This window comes from Phalacrocorax aristotelis, chromosome W, assembly GCF_949628215.1.
Source record: "Phalacrocorax aristotelis chromosome W, bGulAri2.1, whole genome shotgun sequence".
Lineage (NCBI taxonomy): Eukaryota > Metazoa > Chordata > Aves > Suliformes > Phalacrocoracidae > Phalacrocorax > Phalacrocorax aristotelis.
The window spans coordinates 30,444,362-30,463,724 of NC_134310.1; the positions used below are offsets into that span (position 1 = coordinate 30,444,362).

The following is a 19,363-nucleotide window of genomic DNA, read 5'->3' on the forward strand; positions in this document are numbered from 1 at the left end:
AGAAGCGAGCGGGCCGCAGGAGCCCCGGCGGGGGCGCCGCGGCGCACTATGGGAGTTGTAGTTCACCGTTCGCCGCGCCGCGCTCGGCGGCGCCGCCCGGGAGCGGCCCGTCCCACCCGCTGCCCGCTGAGGGCCCGGGGCGGCGCGGCCGGTCCCTCTCGGGATGGGTCGGCCCAGCGCCGCCGGGCGGGCGGGTCTTCCGCCGCGCGCGGCCCGAGCGGGCGGACGACGCGGCCCACAAGGCCTTGCGGCGGCTGCCGACTGCCACTCAAAGTAACGTGGGGCGGCGGGGGCCGGGGCGGGGCGCCGCGGGAGCGGCTGGCGCAGGGCGGGGGCGGCCCGGAGGGGCCCGGAGCCGCCGGCCTCGGCCTCGGCCTCCCCGCGGGCCCGGTGTGGGGGGAGCGGGGGAAACCTCCGGGCGGCCCCGGGGCCCTCGGCTCGGCTCTGCCGCGGGAGGTTCCCGGTGGCTCCCAGAGAGTGGCGGCAGCTCCGCGCCCGCCCCGCCGCCAGCCCACCGCGCGGTTCCCGGGCGTGGCTGTGCCCTTGGCCCGGGGCCGGCCCCGCCGCGGACCGTGCGGCGGCCCCGGCCCAGGGGGAGCAGCCCCTCCGCGGGGAGCAGCGGGCCGGGCTCGGCGCCCCCGGGGCGGGCGGCTGCCCCCTGCGCAGAGGAGCGGGCGCAAGGAGGAGGCTGCCCGCAGGCTCTGCCGGGGTAGCCGGTCCCGGGCGAGCGGAGGCCGCCCCGCCGCCTCGTTAGCACCGCCACCCCCGGGTTCCCGGGCGCCTCCCGCCGTGGGCCGGGATCCGGACCCCGCTGCGAGCCACGAGCCCCTTTCCCTGCCCGGCCGCGGGCGCAGCTCCGGGCCCCCGGCCCAGCGGGGCCGCTCTCCCGGGCTGCCCCGGCTCCGCCGATCTGCGGCCGGGCACCGCGCCCCAGGATCCCGTCCCACCCCACCAAGGGCCCCTTCCGCGCCTCGCACCACCCCCCCCGGCACAGCCTGCCCTCAAGTCACCGCATTCGGGGGCGGTAAAGGGAGGGCGAGGAGCAATCCTTAAATATTGCAGGAACCAGCTGTACCTGGGCGCTGCACAGGTTAAAATTTAATGCTTCACGTTTCATCCTAATGTTTTATTAATTGTGTTATTTACTTGCTGCGTGCCGGCAGCGGCCAGGCCGTGCAAGGCGGTGGGCGGCGGAGGCTCCCCATCCTACCCCTGGCCCGCGCCCCCCCCCAGTGCCCCCATCCCGCGGTGCCCCGGCGGCGACTGGGGGCCGTCCCGTGGCGGTGGGCAGGCTGGCTGGGCCCCGGTCCCTCCAGCCCCGGCCGGTCCCTGCCCAGCCTCTGCGCCATCCCCTTCGCCTGCCCTGCCCGTGGGTTTTCACCAGGCAGATCCAGCCCCAGAGCACCTGAAAAGCCTTCCTTTCATATATGTACATATACACGTGTGTGTATTTCTGCACCTATGAATATACGTATTTTAATTCAAATGTAAACTTTTAGAAAATTTATTTTTCGTTTGTCTCATTGGGGGAGAGGTTTTTTAATTTTTATTTAAGGAAAGTGTTTTTACAAAATCGGGAAACATTTCAGATTGTGTTTCACTGGAAGGAGAGACTGAGAAGACGTGTTGCAGCATTTTTCAAAACTCCTTACCAAAAATTGCCGGTTTTCCTTAGGCACTTTCTCGGCTCTCTTGTCTCAGAGAGTGACACAGGTAAACCTGGAACAGGCAGCTCCAGAATGATGGATGTCACACGTGTCTTCATCACCCTCCATTAATGATTGACGTGGGCCCTGGAGCAGGACAGCCTGTAACCCAGAGATTAATTTGCTTCAGCATGTGCCTGGACTGGGGAGAAAACAACTGCAGTTAACCCTTTGCACCCACAGGCCTCTGGATGCAGCAGCAAAGGGACCTGGTCCCACTCTTCCCTCCAGGTGTAAGGCAGAGGACGCAGCTGAGACAAGCCAGTGAAGCCGGTCTGAGCCCTGGCTGCCGCCACCCGCTGCAGGCTGCTGAGCTGGGGGCCCAGCCACTTCCCGCAGCAGCCACGGGCTTGTGCCTGGTAGTGGCAGTGCTTGGAAGAGCCCCAAAGGACGAGGGCGTTTGAAATCCACGCCAGGATCGAGAGGCGAGTGCTGTAAACAGCAGTTCTGTTTATAACCAGCACAGAAACCAAACAAGCCCGGGCTTCAGGACACTCAGGAGCTCTGTTTGCCATTATAACCCAGATCCAAGCAAAATAGGTTGCTGCTTCTGGAATTACCCCAATGATTTCACCTTTCAGCTCCCCAAATGCCACCCTGGGGCACGGGAACACGCAGCCTCCTGCCCTCGCCAGGAAGGGCAGCCCCAGCTCTGTGCTGTGGGTCAAGTGTTTCTCTCCCCACGCGCCTCCTTTGCACAGCCTGCCATACCCAGCACATCTCCAGAGCAGAAGGTCAAGGGCAGAGACCATCACGTTTCTCGCCAGTGGGTGACCAGGGCTCTCCGCTCTCGGAGCAGCTGAAGCCTGTGCACGCAGTCTCTCCTCCAGCCCCCGCTCTGAGGCCTTCCCAGGGGCCATTTCTCTCACCTGCTTTGCTCCGTCCCTTCCAAACACAGGTATGGGGCAGGTGGGTGGTGAGGAGCGCTGTACAACCATCTCATCCGAGGAACTGCTCTCACGGCGCAAAGCTGCTGTGTGCCCCATTTTGCAGGCGTGTTTGCTGACCAGGCAGGAGGCCACCGGGAATGGGAAGGCAGGTGGGGACACGGCTGGGATGTAGCACTGCCTCAGTCTCCTCGCGGCAGCTGGGCGTGCCCCATCCTTTGCAGACTGTGTCCCTGCACCTGCCTCTTCGGGTCCACGCAGGTCCAGGGCTTGCCGGTCAAGCACATGTGCAAGCTCAGCCCTGGGTGGGCTTTTTGGCAGCTAGGTGCTGGTGGGGTTTTTGGGTCAGTGGGGCCGTTGTGGGCAGGGGGAGCAGAACCGGTGCCACCACATTTAGATGATTCAGCTTTTTCCCTACCAGGACTCAATCAACCAGCTTGCCTGGCCTGTGGAAGCAGGGAGCAAAGATGACCACGAAGCTTCCAAACCATCCTGTTTTCAGCTTCTCACTTGCATACTTGAATGAGGAACCTTGAACTCAGCAGAGCTGAGTTCCTGGCACCCTCAGACAACATGAATTTCCCTGGGCATTTATACCAGCGGCTGGCACAATCAGGGGCCTTATCCTGGCTGGAATCTGTCCTGGAATGAACATGAGATGAGAAGGGAAACTGAGGGAAGGGACTGGCAGCAAGTCTGCAAGAGCTGAGCTAAAGCTGTACTAGAAATCAAGGTTCTGCAGCCACGCTCCTGGGACTAAACCACAGGTCCCCATCCCTGGGACTCCAGTGCTGTCACCCGCTCTTTAAAGTGGTGTGTCCCCAGAGCATCTGCAAGGCAAACCACGTGCAGGAGCTGGGGGTGTCTCTCCTGCCATGGCCGGGCTGGGCTCCCGGCACACTGCAGAGCCAATGCGCTCCTGCCTGCAGCCCCTGCGCTGCTGCGCTCCCACTGTGCCAGGGACACCTCGTCACCTCAGGGCGGTGGGCTGGGGGGGTGGGTGCCTGCAAGAGAGATGTGGGAACCCTTAGAGCAACCCAGCAGCTGACAGAGTCTCTTCTCTGGCGCTGCCTTCGATCTGTATGTTGGCTCCTGTTTGCACTTACTGGCTTTGAGTGGTTTTTAATTATTGATGCCTCTTTTAGCTTTTATCTCGTGCTCACTGCAGCCAGGAAGGGCTTGGCGTTCCTGCATTAGTGATGAATTGGGAAGGAGGCCCTGCTCCAGTGCACTGCAAAGCATTCCTGGCTTGCAGGCTGTGCCATTGTTTCAAGCAAAGCTGCGCTGAAAAATGAGGAGGGTGGGAGCGGGAGGGGGATGTGGTGGAGGCAATTCCCACTGCTGCCACAGGGATCTGTCCTATGGGAAAAAGCTGAAGGGGCTGGATCGAGAGTCAAACAGGTGTGGAAGCCTCCTTCACCCAGTGAAAAACTGGCACCTGCTCACCCCCTCAAAGGGGAAAGATGCCATTTTACGACCCCTCCAGTGACAGGCAGGTGGAAGGGGAAGAGATGCGAGGCAGCAAAGTTTTGCCAAGCCCCTGGCAGCAGCAAGCAGGAATCGATGTCAAACCTAGGGTAAATGCTGTGCTGCTCTGTGGGCAGGGCATGGGGCGCTGACGGATGGGGTCCTGCCCCCACCCTCCGGACTCAGCCCGCTCTCCATCCGCCATAGCTGAAAGCTCTTCGGACTGTGGGACAGTCGCTGTCAGGAGATTGCTCTCTATCCCCCCTTAATGAGCCAGGGCTTTGCCAAGCTTTTCCAAGGATCCCGGTGCCAGGAGAGCTGGTTCTCAGCCCGTCACCTGGGTCCCTCTCCCACTCCTGTATCGTGACCTCTTGCGCGCAAAGAGAAGGGGTTTCTCTGCCAGGAACCAGTCTTAAACCATCCCTGATCAGCAGAGCTTTGGAAGCCCCACATCACGCTCCTCCTCACAAGCGTCGAGCCTCTCCTGCCAGGGCAGGAGAAGGTCTCTCAGCTCCAGTAATGAGAGGTTACAAGGCAGAGCAGCCCGTTTGGAAGGAGAGAAGCTGTTTCCTCAAGTCTGCAGCTACTGGGAGAGTCATGAGGGAGGGGTTTTTAACCCTTTTTTTGCTGCTGCTATGGTTTAGATTTGCAGATTTTGGTATGCAATTAGATTTAAGCCCAAATCTGGTAAGGTGTCCTACGAAATTACTCCCTTGGGAGATCCAGAGCTGGTGGTTGCAAAGAGAGCCAGACTGGAAGCACGGGGAACTGCAGCAGTGCTTGTCCATAGGATGGGATATCAGGGTGCCTCCCAACACCCAGAGAAATGCTTTGGGTGTGAAGCCAGCATGCTTCAGGAATGGGTCACTGGTGGATGCAGGAGTGGAGCATGAGGTTCAGCTCCTCATCTGCTGGGAGGTGCAGGGAATTTGGAGAGCCTAGAAGCTCTGTCTTTATACTTTACAGTGGGTTAGTCTCCTGCAGAGAGCAAGGAGATAGCCACAGCCCAGGCAGGAGTGGCTTCCCGGCCCCAGCCTGCTGGTGGCCAAGGATGCTCAGCCAGCAGCCTCGTGGTTTGTTCGACCCCTTGCCCACCAAACCGAGGCTGCTAATTAGCTCTAACAACAGGGATGTCTGTTCCTCTGAAATCGCCAGCCTGAAAACACCCCAGACCAATTTCCCCTAAATCCTCCTCCCTTGCACATCCATCAGGAATAACATCCACTTACTGTGCTCCCTACCCCCGGGCTGAGGTTGAACCAGTGACCTCGAGGTGAAGGCGCTTGAAAAGTTGCAGCCTTCCCCACAGCCAGCACGCTCCCAGCGGGGTTTTCAGCTGCACTTACAGAGCAGAGATGGGTTTAGCAACTGTCGCATCGCAGCAGCCCCTGGCCCGGAGCTGTGTTGGCCTTTCACATCAGAAACCTGCTTGCTCAGCACCAGCGAGGCTCTCAGAGCAGCTGCAAGACCGTGGGGTCAGGCTGCAGCTCTAGGTAGCGTTTCAGCCAGCTCCTGACCAGCAGCCCCTGTGCAGCGGAGGGGACAGGCAGCCCCCCAAGGGCACTGAGGTCAGGCCAGCCCCTGCCGTGCTGCAGCAGCTCTGGTTGTGCCGTGGGCTCTGCACTCTGGATCAGCCCGAGCAGCCAGTGGCGACGGCTGCGTCAGGAGCATCAGGCCCTGCATGGGGCGCCTGGTTTGGCGGTGGACAGGGCTGAGACCCCCCAGGCAGCCCTGCAGAGTCCCAGCCAGCAGCTGGAATTCAAAGATCACCACTGGAGCCATGCTCGTCTGCAGACCTGCCTGGTCCCTTGCAACCCTGTGCAGGGAACCAGCCATCCCCTGGTTCATGCTGGCGAGGTGTCGCAAGCAGATAATGGGAGCATTGTCAGGTCCTCGCACTGCCCACAGGCTCTGTAACCCATCTGAGCTGCAGCACGGCTGCGCCAGTCCTGACTGGCTCTCCCAGCACAGTGGGACATGGGACTGAGCCGCACGCCAGTCCCTCCATCCCCTCTTTGCGGCAGGCTGGCCCGCATCAGAAGAAACGCGTCAGAAGCAGCGCCAGGGAAGGGGCCGAGCAGAGCTGCAGCCCCGGTGGGCATTCACGCAGCGCTGTGCACCTTTCCTCAAGCCTCTCTCACCCTGGACCCACTGCAGCAGACAGCCCCAGCCTGAAGTGCCACCAGTCTGGAGTCAGACCTGGTCCCAGGCCTGAGCTGGTTCAGCAAATCCCATCAAATCCCACCCTTGGGCATTTGGCCTGATCTTTGCCCGGTGCCAGGACAGAAGCACAACAGCCATTGCTACTCTTCTGGCTTTCACCAGCGTCCCCATCTGCGCCACCGTAGTCCTCCAACCTCAGTGGGCAGCCCGGGGCACCAAGGCACCCCCTGCCCCGACACAGCTTCCTTCCCAGGGGAAGGAAATTTTCCCACTCCAGCTGGCCTGGGAGATATGGAGGGGAAGATGTTATCAGGGCAGAGCAGGCTCTGAAGCCGGAGAACAGCTCTAATTATTGAGAGCCAATTCCATTACAGCAATCTCAGCCCCAGGGCAACACAGGCCAGATTTTCCAGAGGGGCCAAGTGCCACAGAAGCAGCTTATCCTCTGCACCCACAGGAAAAATGAATTATGCACACGCAGAGCAGACCTGCAGCAGCCCACAGGGACCATTCCCATGCGTTACCAGAGCTCACCACTCCTGCTCCAGCGGAAGGCCGACAGCGCTCCGTAGCACTTTGCTCCAGCCCTCCTTGCTTTTCAGCTGGAGAGCTGCCAGGTCCCTTTCGCCACTGGCTGCTTTCACCTTGCTCTCCAGTTTGTTTCGGCTTTGCCTGGGTGTCCTCCCTGCCCTGGCTCCAGCAGACTCCAGCCAATGCTCCCATGTGGGCACATGGCTCTGCAACGCTGCCTGTGGGAGGGATTGCATCCTGGAGTGGGGTGCAGGCAGCGGAGACGGCCCTCATTCTGCCAGCACCTGCGGAGGCAAGAGCAGGAGAGAAGCCAGAACCAGAAGCGTCAATGCTACCCCCTTCCCCAACCACCTTCCAGCTCACAGAGGAACCTCCAAAAAGGGCCCCCCCCGCCCCCACGAAGGGCAGGGCATCGCACCAGGTAAGGCAGGACTGGTCTTGGACACGCTCACCTGGAGGAGAGAGGGCAGCTCTTCCAGACGCCTCCCACAGCCTGCTCGGAGCCAGGAGAGCACGTGGGGAAACGGGGGCAGAGTCCAAGGTTAGCCAGCAAAGGGACCTGTTCTCCCCCACCGATTCCCCCATCGGCGGGGGGGGGGGGGGGGGGGGGGAGTTGTGTGGGGGTGGGCAGGAGAGGGAGGGAAGTATTTTGAAGTCATCTCAAAGGCAGCAAGGAAGCAGGCAGCAAGTCACAGTTTTAACCAACCTTCTTATTTCTTTATTTGAAAGGCACAGCTTGTACGTCCTTGATACAGCATTTTCAGTTCCTCTTATTATAGGTCAAGTGATTAAACACAAAAAGCAAAACAAGATCTTCCTAAAGGACTATATACAAACACCAGATTATTATTTAATTTTATTCTCTTTTTTTTGTTCCATTTTTGTTGGTTTTTTTTTTTTTTTTTTTAGAAGACACGCTAGCGCACGGAGATAAGAACAGAGAAAGCTGCTGTATCCTCTACATGGGGGCAGGAGCACAGGGAGGGGAAGGACCAGGAAAGGCTCTCAGTCTGCCTGCCCCTCTGCCCAGCCGCCCCAGCGCCCCGAAGCCGGGTGCTATGCCGAAGGGGAGGGGGTGGCAGAGGCTCCCCCGCCAGCCCAAGGCCAAGGAGCAGCCGAGGAGAAGCCCCGGCGGCCGGAGCGCATCGTACTGCCACGGTGCCACAGGACTGATTAAGAACAGATACATGCAGAACAGCAAGGTGCCGGCCTGGTATTAGTGCAGGAGGGGCGCGGGGAGGACAGGGACAGAGCCGGGGCGATGCAATGAGATCAAGAGTGCTTTGGGAGGGAGGAGATGGTTTTGGGCAGGGATCCCAGCAGGGAATTGTGCAGAAACCATTAGGATCAAGGGGCATCTTTAAATACCAAGGGAGGAGTGGCAGGCAGAGGGGAGCCACGTGGCACTGAGGAGCTGGGGGGCAAGTGGCCCCAGAGCAGCCCAAGCCAGGCTCTGGCTCAGCTCTGCAACAGAGCAGGAGCGGGGACATCAGGCTGGGCACAGGGAGAGCACGATCGGCCACACGGTTACTGCTATGGCGCTTGCATTGCTGCGGAGCAGCCTGTCTGCTGGGATGGCGGTGCGGGCATCCCCCAGGCACTGCTGCCCGTGGAAGCAGACCTGGCAAGCTGCCACCAAACACAAGCCCCCGCGATTCTGCTGCACAGCAACTAGAGAGAGATACTGCATCTTGCATTAACCCGCCCCACCCTCCCCCCAGACAGCCCCCTCCCCCTAGCCCCCCATTCACTCTAATCTGATTTCTCCCCATCGTCATCTTGGTGGGCATCCCCATCATGGCCATTCTTGTCCTCCTTGGAGAGGTGAGCCTGGGAGCCCAAGGCCGAGAGCGAGAGGAGCCCGGTGCCGGCGCTGACAGCAGGGAGGGACGGGGGCTGGAGGCCCACGGGGAGCGGAGTCAGAGGCAGAGCAAGGGCTTGGAGCTGTGACAGCTGGTGAGCTTGAAGCTGCTGCTGTAGAGAACGATGGACAGACAGAAAGACAAGAGAGGGATATTGTCATTTTGAGTGTACTTGGAGCCCAACCCAAGGGCCTGGGCTGCCCAGACAGACTGCCAGCAGCCAAGCTTAAACTGAGGGCCTCAGGGTCCTGGAGAGCACCACAGCCTCAGAGGAAAAAGAAAAAACAATAAAAGAGAAAAATATTCTAGAGTCCTTGGGCTGTGACAGCCTCAAGACAAGACTCAATAGCATGTCCCCAGCATGACAGAGAGCCCGTAGCCCACAGGACATCTGGCCTCAGACTTTGGCATGCTCCAAGGATGCAGTTAAAGCCCTCCCGACCTTGACCAAGAACAGATGGTGTTTTCACGTCAAGGAGCTGCTGTGGTTCCTGCTCGAAACCAAAGCTCCTCTCCTTGCACCCTGCTGGGGCAGAGCAGGAATCCGTGCTCCTCTGCAAACCCAAGCCTGCATCATAACAAGTCTGGACAAAACCAGCCCCATGTCAGCAGGGTCAGCCCAGCACTCACAGCCTCATCCCAGCAGGGCTGCAGCACGGCACATGGAGCAGCCTGCTCCCAGCACATGGGGCACATCCCCAGGACATGACGCCCCTGCCAAGCTCTGTCTCGAAGGCCAAAGGCACAGATTCCCATCCCTCTGAACCCAGACAAAACATGCATCACGTACACGGATGATGGAGTTCAGTTCTGGCGCTGTAACCTGTTTGGCTCGTTCAATGGCTCCCAGGACTTGCTGCTGATGCTGGTGTGGAGGGAACAAAGGAATTCAGGGTCATTTCTAGTATCACAGGGAAGGAGAATAGGGACCCAGCCCTGTTGGGTCTGACACACACACACACACACACGTTATCTCGGCTGCTAGCACTGAGATGTCAGGACATGGAGGCAGGCTGGTTAACTGCACAGCTGGAAACATCTGCACGCCATCCATTTGTGACAAGGACTTTACACCACTGAGACCCATGGTAGCAAGGAGCAGGGAAGGAGGCATGCTTGTCTCATTCCAGTTTCTCACCACAGGGTTAAGCAGGTCCCCTCTTACTCCCACCCTTGTCCCGCTCAGCACAGGCCCAGCAATCCTTGGCCAGAAGGGCTCTAAGGCGGGCAGTGCCCCTCATCCTGCCTCCCCCCTCCTACCCAGACCTGACACAAAATGAGATCCCCCTAACAAACACAACAAGCCCTAAAATCAGAAGCTCTTGGGAAGCCCCCCAGTCCCTGGGACACATCCTGAGTCCCAACTGCAGCAGCTGGAAGATGCTGCTGTGGAAGAGCCCAGCACAGCTGCTCCGAACACAAGCAGGATAAAGCATCTGTATCACGTACTTTAAAAAATAAAGGACAACTGTACTTGCTCCTCTGAGAGCACAAGGTCTCTGAACATCAGGCCTGTCCATTGCACTCCAGCAACTGGATTTTTCTTTCTACCGTGGCAGCAGGACAGGGTTAGGGAGGGGGAAGAGGCTCCATTAAGATGCAAAAGGTTTAGTCGTGGCTTAGTTATTAGGCAGCTCTGATCTGATCCGCAAGCCACTTTGTCTTCCCTGAGAACAGGTGGGTGGGAAAAACACAGCCTATCCCACAACCCCACAGCTAACCCAGACCGAGAAACACAGCCTCTGTCCCACAGCTATTCCTAACCGAAAAAACCAGCCACGGTTAACAGCTGTGGAGTTTAGCCTCTGCAGGCCTGTGTGGGGAGCTGGGCAGACACAACACCAGAGGTGCTTCATCTTCCTCCTGCCTCAGGCAGCAACTCCCAAGCCCTCCCAATTAATTTCTCAGGGAAGTGGGAGGAGCCCATCAGCTGCACATTAATTAATGAGGCAGAGGAACCAGATCAAGGAGCAGCCATATGGAGGTGTTTTTTTGGTTTTGCTTTTTTTTTTTTTTTTAAACACTGCCCTCCCCCAATTAGCCACCTGAAGTTCCCACCACCCGTGCAGAAGTGACCAGTGACTCAGGAATCATGGGTGAGAGGGAACACAGCCCTTCTTTGTCCACAGCCACCACAAAGGGTACAGACTGGCACATTAGCCACGGCACAGCCCCTGGGTGGGCTGCTCCAATGCCTCCAGGCCAAACCTGCCTCAAAGGGCTTGTCCCCGCACAGGGGCTGCAAGTGAGCAATGATGTTTCCCAGACCAGGGGTGAGGAGCTGCCCGTGCAGAAGGACCGTGGCACCTCGCTGCCCCACAGCAGGATGGGGACCTCTGCTCCCCCCGCTAACATGCCCCTGAGCCAGAGTGGATGCTGAGCTGGGGACTCACCTCTTGTGAAAGGTAGGGCAGAACCTGTGCACAAATCCCATTTAGCCTCTTGACGATTTCAGCCTAGAGGTGGGAAGAACGGAGAGGAAAGGCATCAAGTGGCTCAGGACTGACCACCCTCAGCACCAGCTGCCCCACTTTCCCCCTCCCCAGGCAGGGACCAAGTCCCCAGTCTGCCATAAGAAAACACACTCCCCCTAGAGAGGTGCTGGCAGTGTCCTGGTGCCATGGGGGGGGGCTCACCTCACCCCCAAGGCCCCTCCCTACAGAGTTAAATGAATCAATGCTGCTGACTGCAAAGAGCAGATTTTCAGTATTCTCTTCCCTCTCCGGGTCTCCAATATTCATTTAATGAAGTCAGGAGCAACCAGAGAGGAAACTTATTATAGACCCAGGTGGGGATGTGTTGAATTATATTTGCCACACAGACACACGTGCTGCTGCCACCGAGACCCCCACTCTCCCCTGGAGACCAGCTGCTCAGCCTGCTCGGACTCCCCCTCCCCAGAGGCAAGCATTCGCCCGCTGCCAGACTCCCTGCAGCCAAGCTCCAGGACTGGGGCTGTATCAAGGAGACCACAGGGAATGGGGCAGCTTCTTCATAGCCTCATACAAGCAGGTGGCAAATTTGGGGGTGTTAAATGCTTTTCTGGGAAAGAATAAAGCTGCCAGCAAGTCACTTTCCAATGGAGTCAAAAGAAATACAGAGCCAAAGGGTTTAGGCATGCACCAAAACCAGCCAAGGGAGCCCCACCAGCACCACAGGAGAGCAGACTAGGCTGGGAGACAGTTCATGGGACAGCAGTGAGGATTTGTGGCTCAGATCCTTTACCATGATGCAGGTTTTCCCAGGGAAGCCATTCTCATGGGCTTACCCACGAGGGCGATGGGATCGGAGGCACAGAGTGCCTTTGTGGGGAGCAGAATTGTGCTAAGAGGCTTATAACTGAGCCGTGACACGCAGACGACTTTGTGACTGGAAGCCAAAGCCAGATAGAGTCAGGCTCAGAGGAGGCTGATGTTGTGAACAGCACAGGTAATTAGCCACTAGGGATAATTAACAACTTAACCACCAGTGAGGGTAATGAACAAACTTATCCAGGCTGCAGCAGAGTCTCCATCACAAGGAGGCTTTCTTAGAAGGTCTGCCATTGCATTACCTTATCACAGCCCAAGAGAAGTACTCTCTGGCCTGACTGCAGCAAGAGCCCAGGGGGAGCCAAAGGCATTTTTCCGGCTGGGGTGATCACAAGTCTTCCCAGGCACCGAGGAAGGCGTCAGGGCTGGGAACCCACCTGGGGCCTGGGAGGAGGGTTGGGAGGGACCCAGGTCATCTGCCCTCCACACCAGGTTCACGTCTGCTGACTGACTCTGAGCTGCGGCTCCACACCCTGCCTCCACTGCCTAAATATCTGTTCAGGCTCTGGGGAGAACCATGCCTGCAGCTCAGGGTGGGAGCCCTCAGTCCAGCACTGTGATCCTGAGAGGTGGGGGGTTCCCTGCATTTCAAAGGCAGCTCTGACATTTTGCAGGCTCATGGCATTTCTAGTTCCTGAAATACCACTGAAGTGACAGAGGGCAAAGCATGGCAGACAACCCACCCGCCACAGGAATTAGAGCACTTGGAAGTGCCTTCCCCGTACCTGTTTGTGCATTTCAATATTCAGCCCGTAGGACATCTCGTAATACTGTAGAGCAGGGGAGAAGAGAACAAAAGCAATTGTAAATCAAGTCCCCACCAGGTAAAGAGGCTCCATGCAGCAGTGCTGGGAACTACTAATGCTTTCCTAGCAAGGTCTTCTACAAAGGCTGGGGCAAGGATGTGAGGAGAGGAGAGCTGGCCCTAGGAAACAAAGATAGCACGGGGCAAACACAGACAGAGACCCTCCCCAGGTCTAAGGCAGAAGCACTGAGCCCAGGCACTCCCTGCCTACCCTGCTCCAGCCTCACACTGCTGCAGATGGAGACCCGGGAACTTGCTGACTGGGCCCCACACAACACCCCTCGCAGACACCTTTCAGCGGTCTGAATCAAGGTGAGAGGCTTGCTTCAAACGTGGAAAAGACTCAGGGCTCCACAGCCTCCCACATCCATAGCCAAAAGAGAGGCTGTCTGACTCTACAAGCTTTGCCTGGCCATTATCCTAAAGCCCACACGGCTGCTTCAGCAGCAAATGGAAGAGATCACAACTGGGCTTCATCTAGCAAGTAACACATCCAGCTGCACACAGCCCCAGCTGTTTGGGAAGAAGCTGTGTGAAAAAAAACCACACACACAAACCAACCCAGAAAACCCCTGCAACAGGCAGCTACAGAGCAACCTATTGGCAGGAGAAGCTAATGCCTGACCCCTGGAACAAGCCGTTTTAAGACTGATGTTTGAGAGTTTAGAAGTCTCCTCCCTCAGCTTGCAGGCTGCAATCCTGATTCTTCCAAAGGGAAGGAAAAATCCACATCTGCATTCATTTAATTCAAGGAGAAGATCACTGGTGTTTTGGTACCAACACCAAAAGTCTTGAGAAGCACTCAGCTTGGTCTCGCCATGATCTCAGTCTTCTCTAACACCACTGCTGGTTCGAGGCTTCTTTGCATTCTGAAGACCGAGCAGGAAGCAGGAGCCCGACCCCCAATCTGCTAATTGTGACTTATTCAAAAACTGAAGCAGCTGTAGCAGCTTTGCACATTCACAGAAACCCTCCTCTTCGCTTCCCGTGACTTGCTGTGGTGGGGAGCGACAGCAGCTCTGTGCAACTCCAGCTCAGCCACACAGACGAGGCAGGAGCTGCTGTGCCTGCAAAGCCTTGAGTGCTGCTCAATGAGCAATAGCCCTTCCCCTCTGCCACTGACAGTAACCTGAATCAATTCTGGTGACTGTCAGCATTAAGGGGAAAAAAAATACATCTCATCCACACCTGGAGATGAGAGCCTCCATGCAGGCTGCAAGGCCCAGGAAGCCATCATTTATCAGTGAGAGTGGGGCAGGCTTTGCCAGTGATACACAAGGAAAGCTGTGACCCCTTCTCCTTGGCCCCAGCCCCAGGCACACCTTGCTTCCCACAGTCTCAGAGTCTGGGCACGCAGGCAGTACAGAAGGATGGAGGGGCCAGCTCCCTCATTTCTGGTTTTAAAGTCCTCACTCTCCTCTGAAGAGCTGCTGTATTAATTTCTACATCTTATCTCTTCCTTCCAGGGCAGGTGCAGCAGCTGGCAAACAGGCACCACCTCATCTTTATGGACAGTATCACAACCTCCTATTAAATCCTTGGCAGGTAAGGAACAGACCACAGCCTTGCCTGGCACCCCTTTCCTCTGCTACAAGGGCTCTTCCATGCGTGGGAAGACAGAGGCATTACCTGGCAGGCAAACCATCACCCTGCCTACAAGAACATGGTTGTTTCGAGGCAGATTTCTCTTTAGAGAGTTATGGCTAAGCCTGCTGCCCACGTGCAGCACCACATCTCATGCCTGTACCACGCACTGCCCTGGGATTTGCACGCTTAGTGCTGGGACACACGCACCGGTGAGATGTGCTAGCACTTTGCACCATGGCTTCGCAACGCTGCTGGGGTCACAAGAAGGTGCAGAGGGTTTAGCTCTCACACAGCTGCTGGTTTCTGCTTCCAACTCCCACTAGGCTTGTGGGGTTTCCCAGCTTCACAACTTCTCAGAGCTCTGCTTTGTCTTTCACTGGCCACAACTCTCCTGGAGTCCCCAGATGCCTGCATACCAGCACCTTGCAGCTCCCTCTTGGATGCATAAGAGCTGTCACTTCCCCCAGGGCACAGGGAGTAAGGTCAAGCAGCCAGCCAGTGGCAAGGCTAAGGACCCCATCACCACCCATCAAGCAGCCAGCCACTGGGCCCATCAGTTTGCTGTGTCCAACAACTCTCTGCTACTTCCCTGCACTTCAACAATCCACTGCATGCAGACAGCACAAAATATAAAAAAGCCCCCTTTCAGAGAAGCCAGCGCCAGCCTTGCCTAGGGACCTGCAGCTCCATGGAGCAAAGGCTCCGTGCCCGGCAAAACCCCGGCACGGGCACCTGCTCATCGTGCGCTCTAATAATCTCAAAAATGCGAGTCCCCACCCGCACCACCCACGTGCTCTCGGCTGCCAGGGTCGGTCCTTACCATGACGTAGTGACGCTGCATCTCCGATTTCTCACTGGCTAGTTTGTCACATTCCAACTTCAAGCTGAAAAGCCAGAAAACAGCAAGAAAACCACAAACAGGAGGTGAGAGAGTTGATTGCCACAGAGCAGCTGCTTCCTGCGCAGCCCCATCCTGGCCAGGCTGGCTTCTCGGACACGACCGCCCAGACTCCAAGGGGTGGTCGGAGCTGGGCCATGCTGTGCTGGCACAGCAGTGACTGCAACAGAGCCCACTCCTACCTTCCCAGCTGGAGTCCCACCAACACACATTCAGGAGAAGCAGCACAAATCTATCCACCAGCTGGACACTGACCTCCCCCAGGCAAATCCTTTTTTCGGGAAGCAGAAAGCTGGGCAGAAGCAGAGGTGGCTGCCCAGGGAGGGATTTGCCTTTCCTCAGCTTATCACTCGCAGCTGGGGATGGCTTCTAGTACAGGCTTGTCTGCAGCACTCAGGAGATGCTCCAATACAACTTCAAAACCAGTCAGATCCATTTCTGGATTTAAGGGGTTGGGGGGGGGGCAGGGAGGGGGCACAGGGGCAGCAAGCGTAGCAAGTGAAGAAAGGATTTTTTTTGCTCCCTAGGTTTTTCACACCCTTCAGAGAACGTGCTGCTGCTCCCAGTTTTATGAGACCTCAGTCCACCAGCCAAGCAACTGCAACTGGCATATGCTACGGTTTTATGTTTCAAACAAGAAACAGCTTTACCTACACAAAACCTGCCTCTTCTTGAGCAGATTAAGTCCAAGGGGGTGGAGTGGGGGGATAGCCTCCCTTCCAGCAGGCATGGTTCTTGGGCTCCCCTACTCCCTCACTGGCACTGCCCAGAGACACAGGGACACCAGGAAACAGCCATTTCCCAGCAGTTTTTCTGCCTGCTCCTGCCAGAATGACACCACCGCACAGCCAGAGCCAGCTGTCCGGCAGAGCCCAGGCTGGGGAAAGGCAGACGGGGGAGTCGCAGCCACACGGCACCAAGGCACACACCACAACCAGTGCCTCGCAGCCTGCCGGGCCACAGCAGAGGGCATCAAACAGTTGATTTAACCCAAGAGCTTCATGTTTATTTCAAACATGCACACACAGAAAGCAACAGACCATCACAAGCCGGCTTTCGGGTCAGCAGAAGCCTTTACACAGGCACACAGAAAAGCAGAAGCTTTTGGATCTAAGCGCCCCTTGCAGCATGTACCATCCAAGAATGGCAGCCAGTGAGAAGAAGCGAGGAAAACTCCCCGCAAGACAGAGGAGGCCTTGGCAAGCCTCCGCGTGGTCCTGGCCGAGCAGCGCTCAGAGGAAGGACCTTAGCCGCACAGGGAAGACGCACGATCTCCTCGCTGGGCTCCCAAGTGAACGCCACTAATCCCCTGCCTTAGGTCCTCCCCTGGCCAAAGGCGACCCAAGGTGCACGGCCAGGACCCCTCCTCGGCACGCCGCGCGGCACAGCAAAGCCAGCGATCCTCGTGTGCCCTGCCGACGCCTGCCAACCCAGCGGATGCTGCGGGGCAGACCCGGGCCGGGCCCGGCGGTGCGCGGGGGAACGTACCTGTGGTACTGGGCCTGCAGGAGCTGGAACTCGTCCTTGATGCGGTCGCAGGAGTCAGAGGTCGTGAACTTCAGCTGCTGCGGCAGGTGAGAGGAGCCCTTGAACAACAGGAGACAGCGCTGGTGGCCGGGGGCGCGCAGCTGCCCCGAGCCCGCCCCGGGCCCGCCGCTCCGGCCACGGCCGGGACGCCTGGCCTCGCCTCGCCCCGCGGCCGGAGCCCCTGCGCGGACAGGCCGGGCCCGGGGGCGGGAGGGCCGGCGCGCTCAGGCTCGGGACGCGCCCAAGGTCACCCGTGGGGGCCGCTGGCGCCCGGGCGCTGCCTCCGGCCCCGCCGCCCCTCGGGCCCGGCAGCGGCCGGGGCGGCTCCGCCGGCGCTACGGGGCCCGGCCGGGGCCGCGGTGCGGGGAGGCCCCCGCCCTCTCGCTGCCGGTGGCGGGAGACGCTCGGTCCCCGCGGTCCCGCCAGAGCCGCCGCAGGGAGGCCGGGCGGTCCCCGCGCCGCGCCCCCGAGCCGGGCCGGCCCGCGGCCCCCGCCGCCGCCGCCGCCGCTCCCCCCCCCCCGCCCGGTGCCCGGCCCCGCCCCGCGGCCCCGCGGCCCCGGTGCCCGGCCGCGCGGGGCTCCCGCGCCCGGCCGCGCCGTACCGAGTGCCGGCTTTGTGGAAACATCATGTCAGGCTGCGGCTCGGCCCCCGCACAGAGCGGCCCAGCTGCCGGTGCCGCCGCCCGCTCGCGCGCCCGCCGCGGCTCCCCGCGCCGCCGCCGCCGCCGCCTTTGTCCGCGCCGGGCCCGGCCGCCCCGGCCCCGCGGCCGCCCCGCCCCGGCCGCCCCGCTCGCCCCGCGCCGCTCCTGCCGCCCCGCCGCCGGCGCCTATTGTCTAATGGCGGCTGCGGCTCCGGCTCCGTCCTGCGGCTGCTCGGCACCACCTGCCGCCGCCGCCTCCCCGGGCCGGGCGGGCCCACGGCCGCCCCCGCCCCCGCCGGTCCCCGCCCCCGCCGCGCGGCGCCGGCGGCCGCGGGCACCGGCCCGGGGCGGGCTGCGGGCGGCCCTGCCCGCTGCGGGCGGCGCGGGGCTCGGCCGGGCGGCGGGAGCCGAGCGGGGGCCCGGGCCGTGGGCGCGCTGTCGGGCGCGGCGGGGCCCGGGGCTGGGGCGGGACGGGCCTTTCCCGCTCCGGCGCCTCCTCCCGGTGGTCTGCTCCCTGCTGCCCGCGGCCCCGAGCTACCGGCGCCTCCGCCCTCCCTGAGCCCTCGCCGCTGCAGTCCTGCCGGGGCTGCCAGTCCCCCCGCACCCGCCCGGGGCTGCGGGCTCCCCTCTCCCCGGGCCCCTCCTCGCCGCCGGTGCGGCGGCAGGACCCGCGGCTCACGGCAGCCGCAGCCGAGGCGTGGAGCGCTGCCCCGCGCCGGCCCGGGGCCGAGGCACCGCCGCCGCAGCAGCTCTTTGCAGAGGCCTCGAGTTTACCCTGGACCGGGGTAACTCCGGGACTGAAGCCTGGCAGAGGTTTGCAGGGCGAACCTCGGTACCTGCAGGCCCGGCCCTCGGTCACGGGAGCCCTGGACAGCGCCGGGACCGGCCGTGCCATGAGGCTTCTCGGCTTTCGCAGCTCTCTTGCTTACAAGAGCCTTGGCCTACCCAGTAAAGATTATTCCTGTGGCTCCTGGCGCTGCATCTTATTACATGGTGGAGGCAAGGGGAAGCTCTGCTGTTAACGAAGCCGCCGCTCCAGTTTCTTACAGGTTCTTAAACCCAATGCGGCCCCGCAGGATCTGAACCATGCTGGCAACGCCGTGAACGCCGTCAGATGCGGCTCACTTTCACGTCCGTTCCCAAGTGGGAGAACAGGGCTTGTTTACACAGGGGGTTTGTTTTGCTTTATTTCAACCTTGCCTTTGCTGAGCACAAGGGAAGGCAAAGGCAAGGGAATTCACCTGCAACCGTCCCCAGACAAACCTCCCATCTCCAAACAATGGAAAATTTTGCTCTGGGTGCAAACTTGGGTCCTAAACCCTCTGCCCGAGGAGCAGCCCCTGCGGTTTGTGTCCTGGGGGATTGATTGCATCCACACAGAGAGCAAAGAGGTGGGGAATTTAGCCTCTGACTTTATTGCTGGAAGGACTTTGTTGCCATGGGACCTCTCGAAAGCCACACACACAAATGTGCCTGGGCTGAGGCGGGATCAGGTCCTTGGAAGCCAGCCTGCGAATCACAGGCAGGAATACGGCTGGCATGTGTGAGCGCACAGGGAGCTTTCATCAATTTCAGATGCTGCTTTGTGTCTATCTTTAAAAATCAGTACATTTTCTGATTAAAAATAAAACCCTACACGTCATAACTCCAGCAATGTGAGCTCGGCTGTTGTGGTATTTATTTTTAAAGAGAACAATATAGCAGCTGAGTTATTGTGACACCTCCTGCATATTGTGCAGTAGCTTTTTCACTTCAACATCTCCATATTAGTGAAAACTGTGACAGCTTCATGCCAAGGATTATTAATAGTGCAGGCAGGCTTTATGTCCCTGAAGAATAAGGGCTGGAAAATAGGGTAGACAGTCTCCCCCCCAGCTCGCCAGCATCCTGGTCCCCTTTTTACATGTAGAGAAACTGAGCGGCCCTAGTTTGGGCGTTGCAAAAGGGCAGCGATGTGCAGCTTGTAACTGGTGTGTGC

General features: G+C 59.3%; 1 protein-coding gene and 1 long non-coding RNA gene across 4 annotated transcripts; both read right to left on the reverse strand.

Moving 5' to 3' along the window:
* Positions 1 to 1,523: 1,523 nt before the first annotated feature.
* LOC142049904 (uncharacterized) lies at positions 1,524 to 7,262 on the reverse strand. 2 transcript variants are annotated; one of them, XR_012657856.1, is made up of 2 exons: positions 7,207 to 7,262; positions 1,524 to 3,039 (listed from the first exon to the last, which is right to left on the reverse strand). It is a non-coding gene; the product is annotated as an uncharacterized LOC142049904 (long non-coding RNA). The 2 variants fall into 2 exon arrangements; XR_012657855.1 differs by having other exon boundaries at positions 1,524 to 6,972; positions 7,207 to 7,255.
* Positions 7,263 to 7,443: 181 nt separating this feature from the next.
* Positions 7,444 to 17,530, reverse strand: TLE5 (TLE family member 5, transcriptional modulator). Of its 2 annotated transcripts, none has more exons than XM_075076799.1 (7): positions 17,347 to 17,530; positions 16,706 to 16,803; positions 15,140 to 15,203; positions 12,653 to 12,697; positions 11,010 to 11,072; positions 9,407 to 9,481; positions 7,444 to 8,728 (listed from the first exon to the last, which is right to left on the reverse strand). In XM_075076799.1, the coding sequence occupies exons 1-7, from the start codon at positions 17,371 to 17,373 to the stop codon at positions 8,507 to 8,509; spliced, it is 594 nt and encodes a 197-aa protein (XP_074932900.1). In that variant the 5' UTR covers positions 17,374 to 17,530; the 3' UTR covers positions 7,444 to 8,506. The 2 variants fall into 2 exon arrangements, with proteins under 2 accessions (XP_074932900.1, XP_074932899.1); XM_075076798.1 differs by having other exon boundaries at positions 7,444 to 8,725; positions 17,347 to 17,505.
* Between the last annotated feature and the right edge of the window lie 1,833 nt (positions 17,531 to 19,363).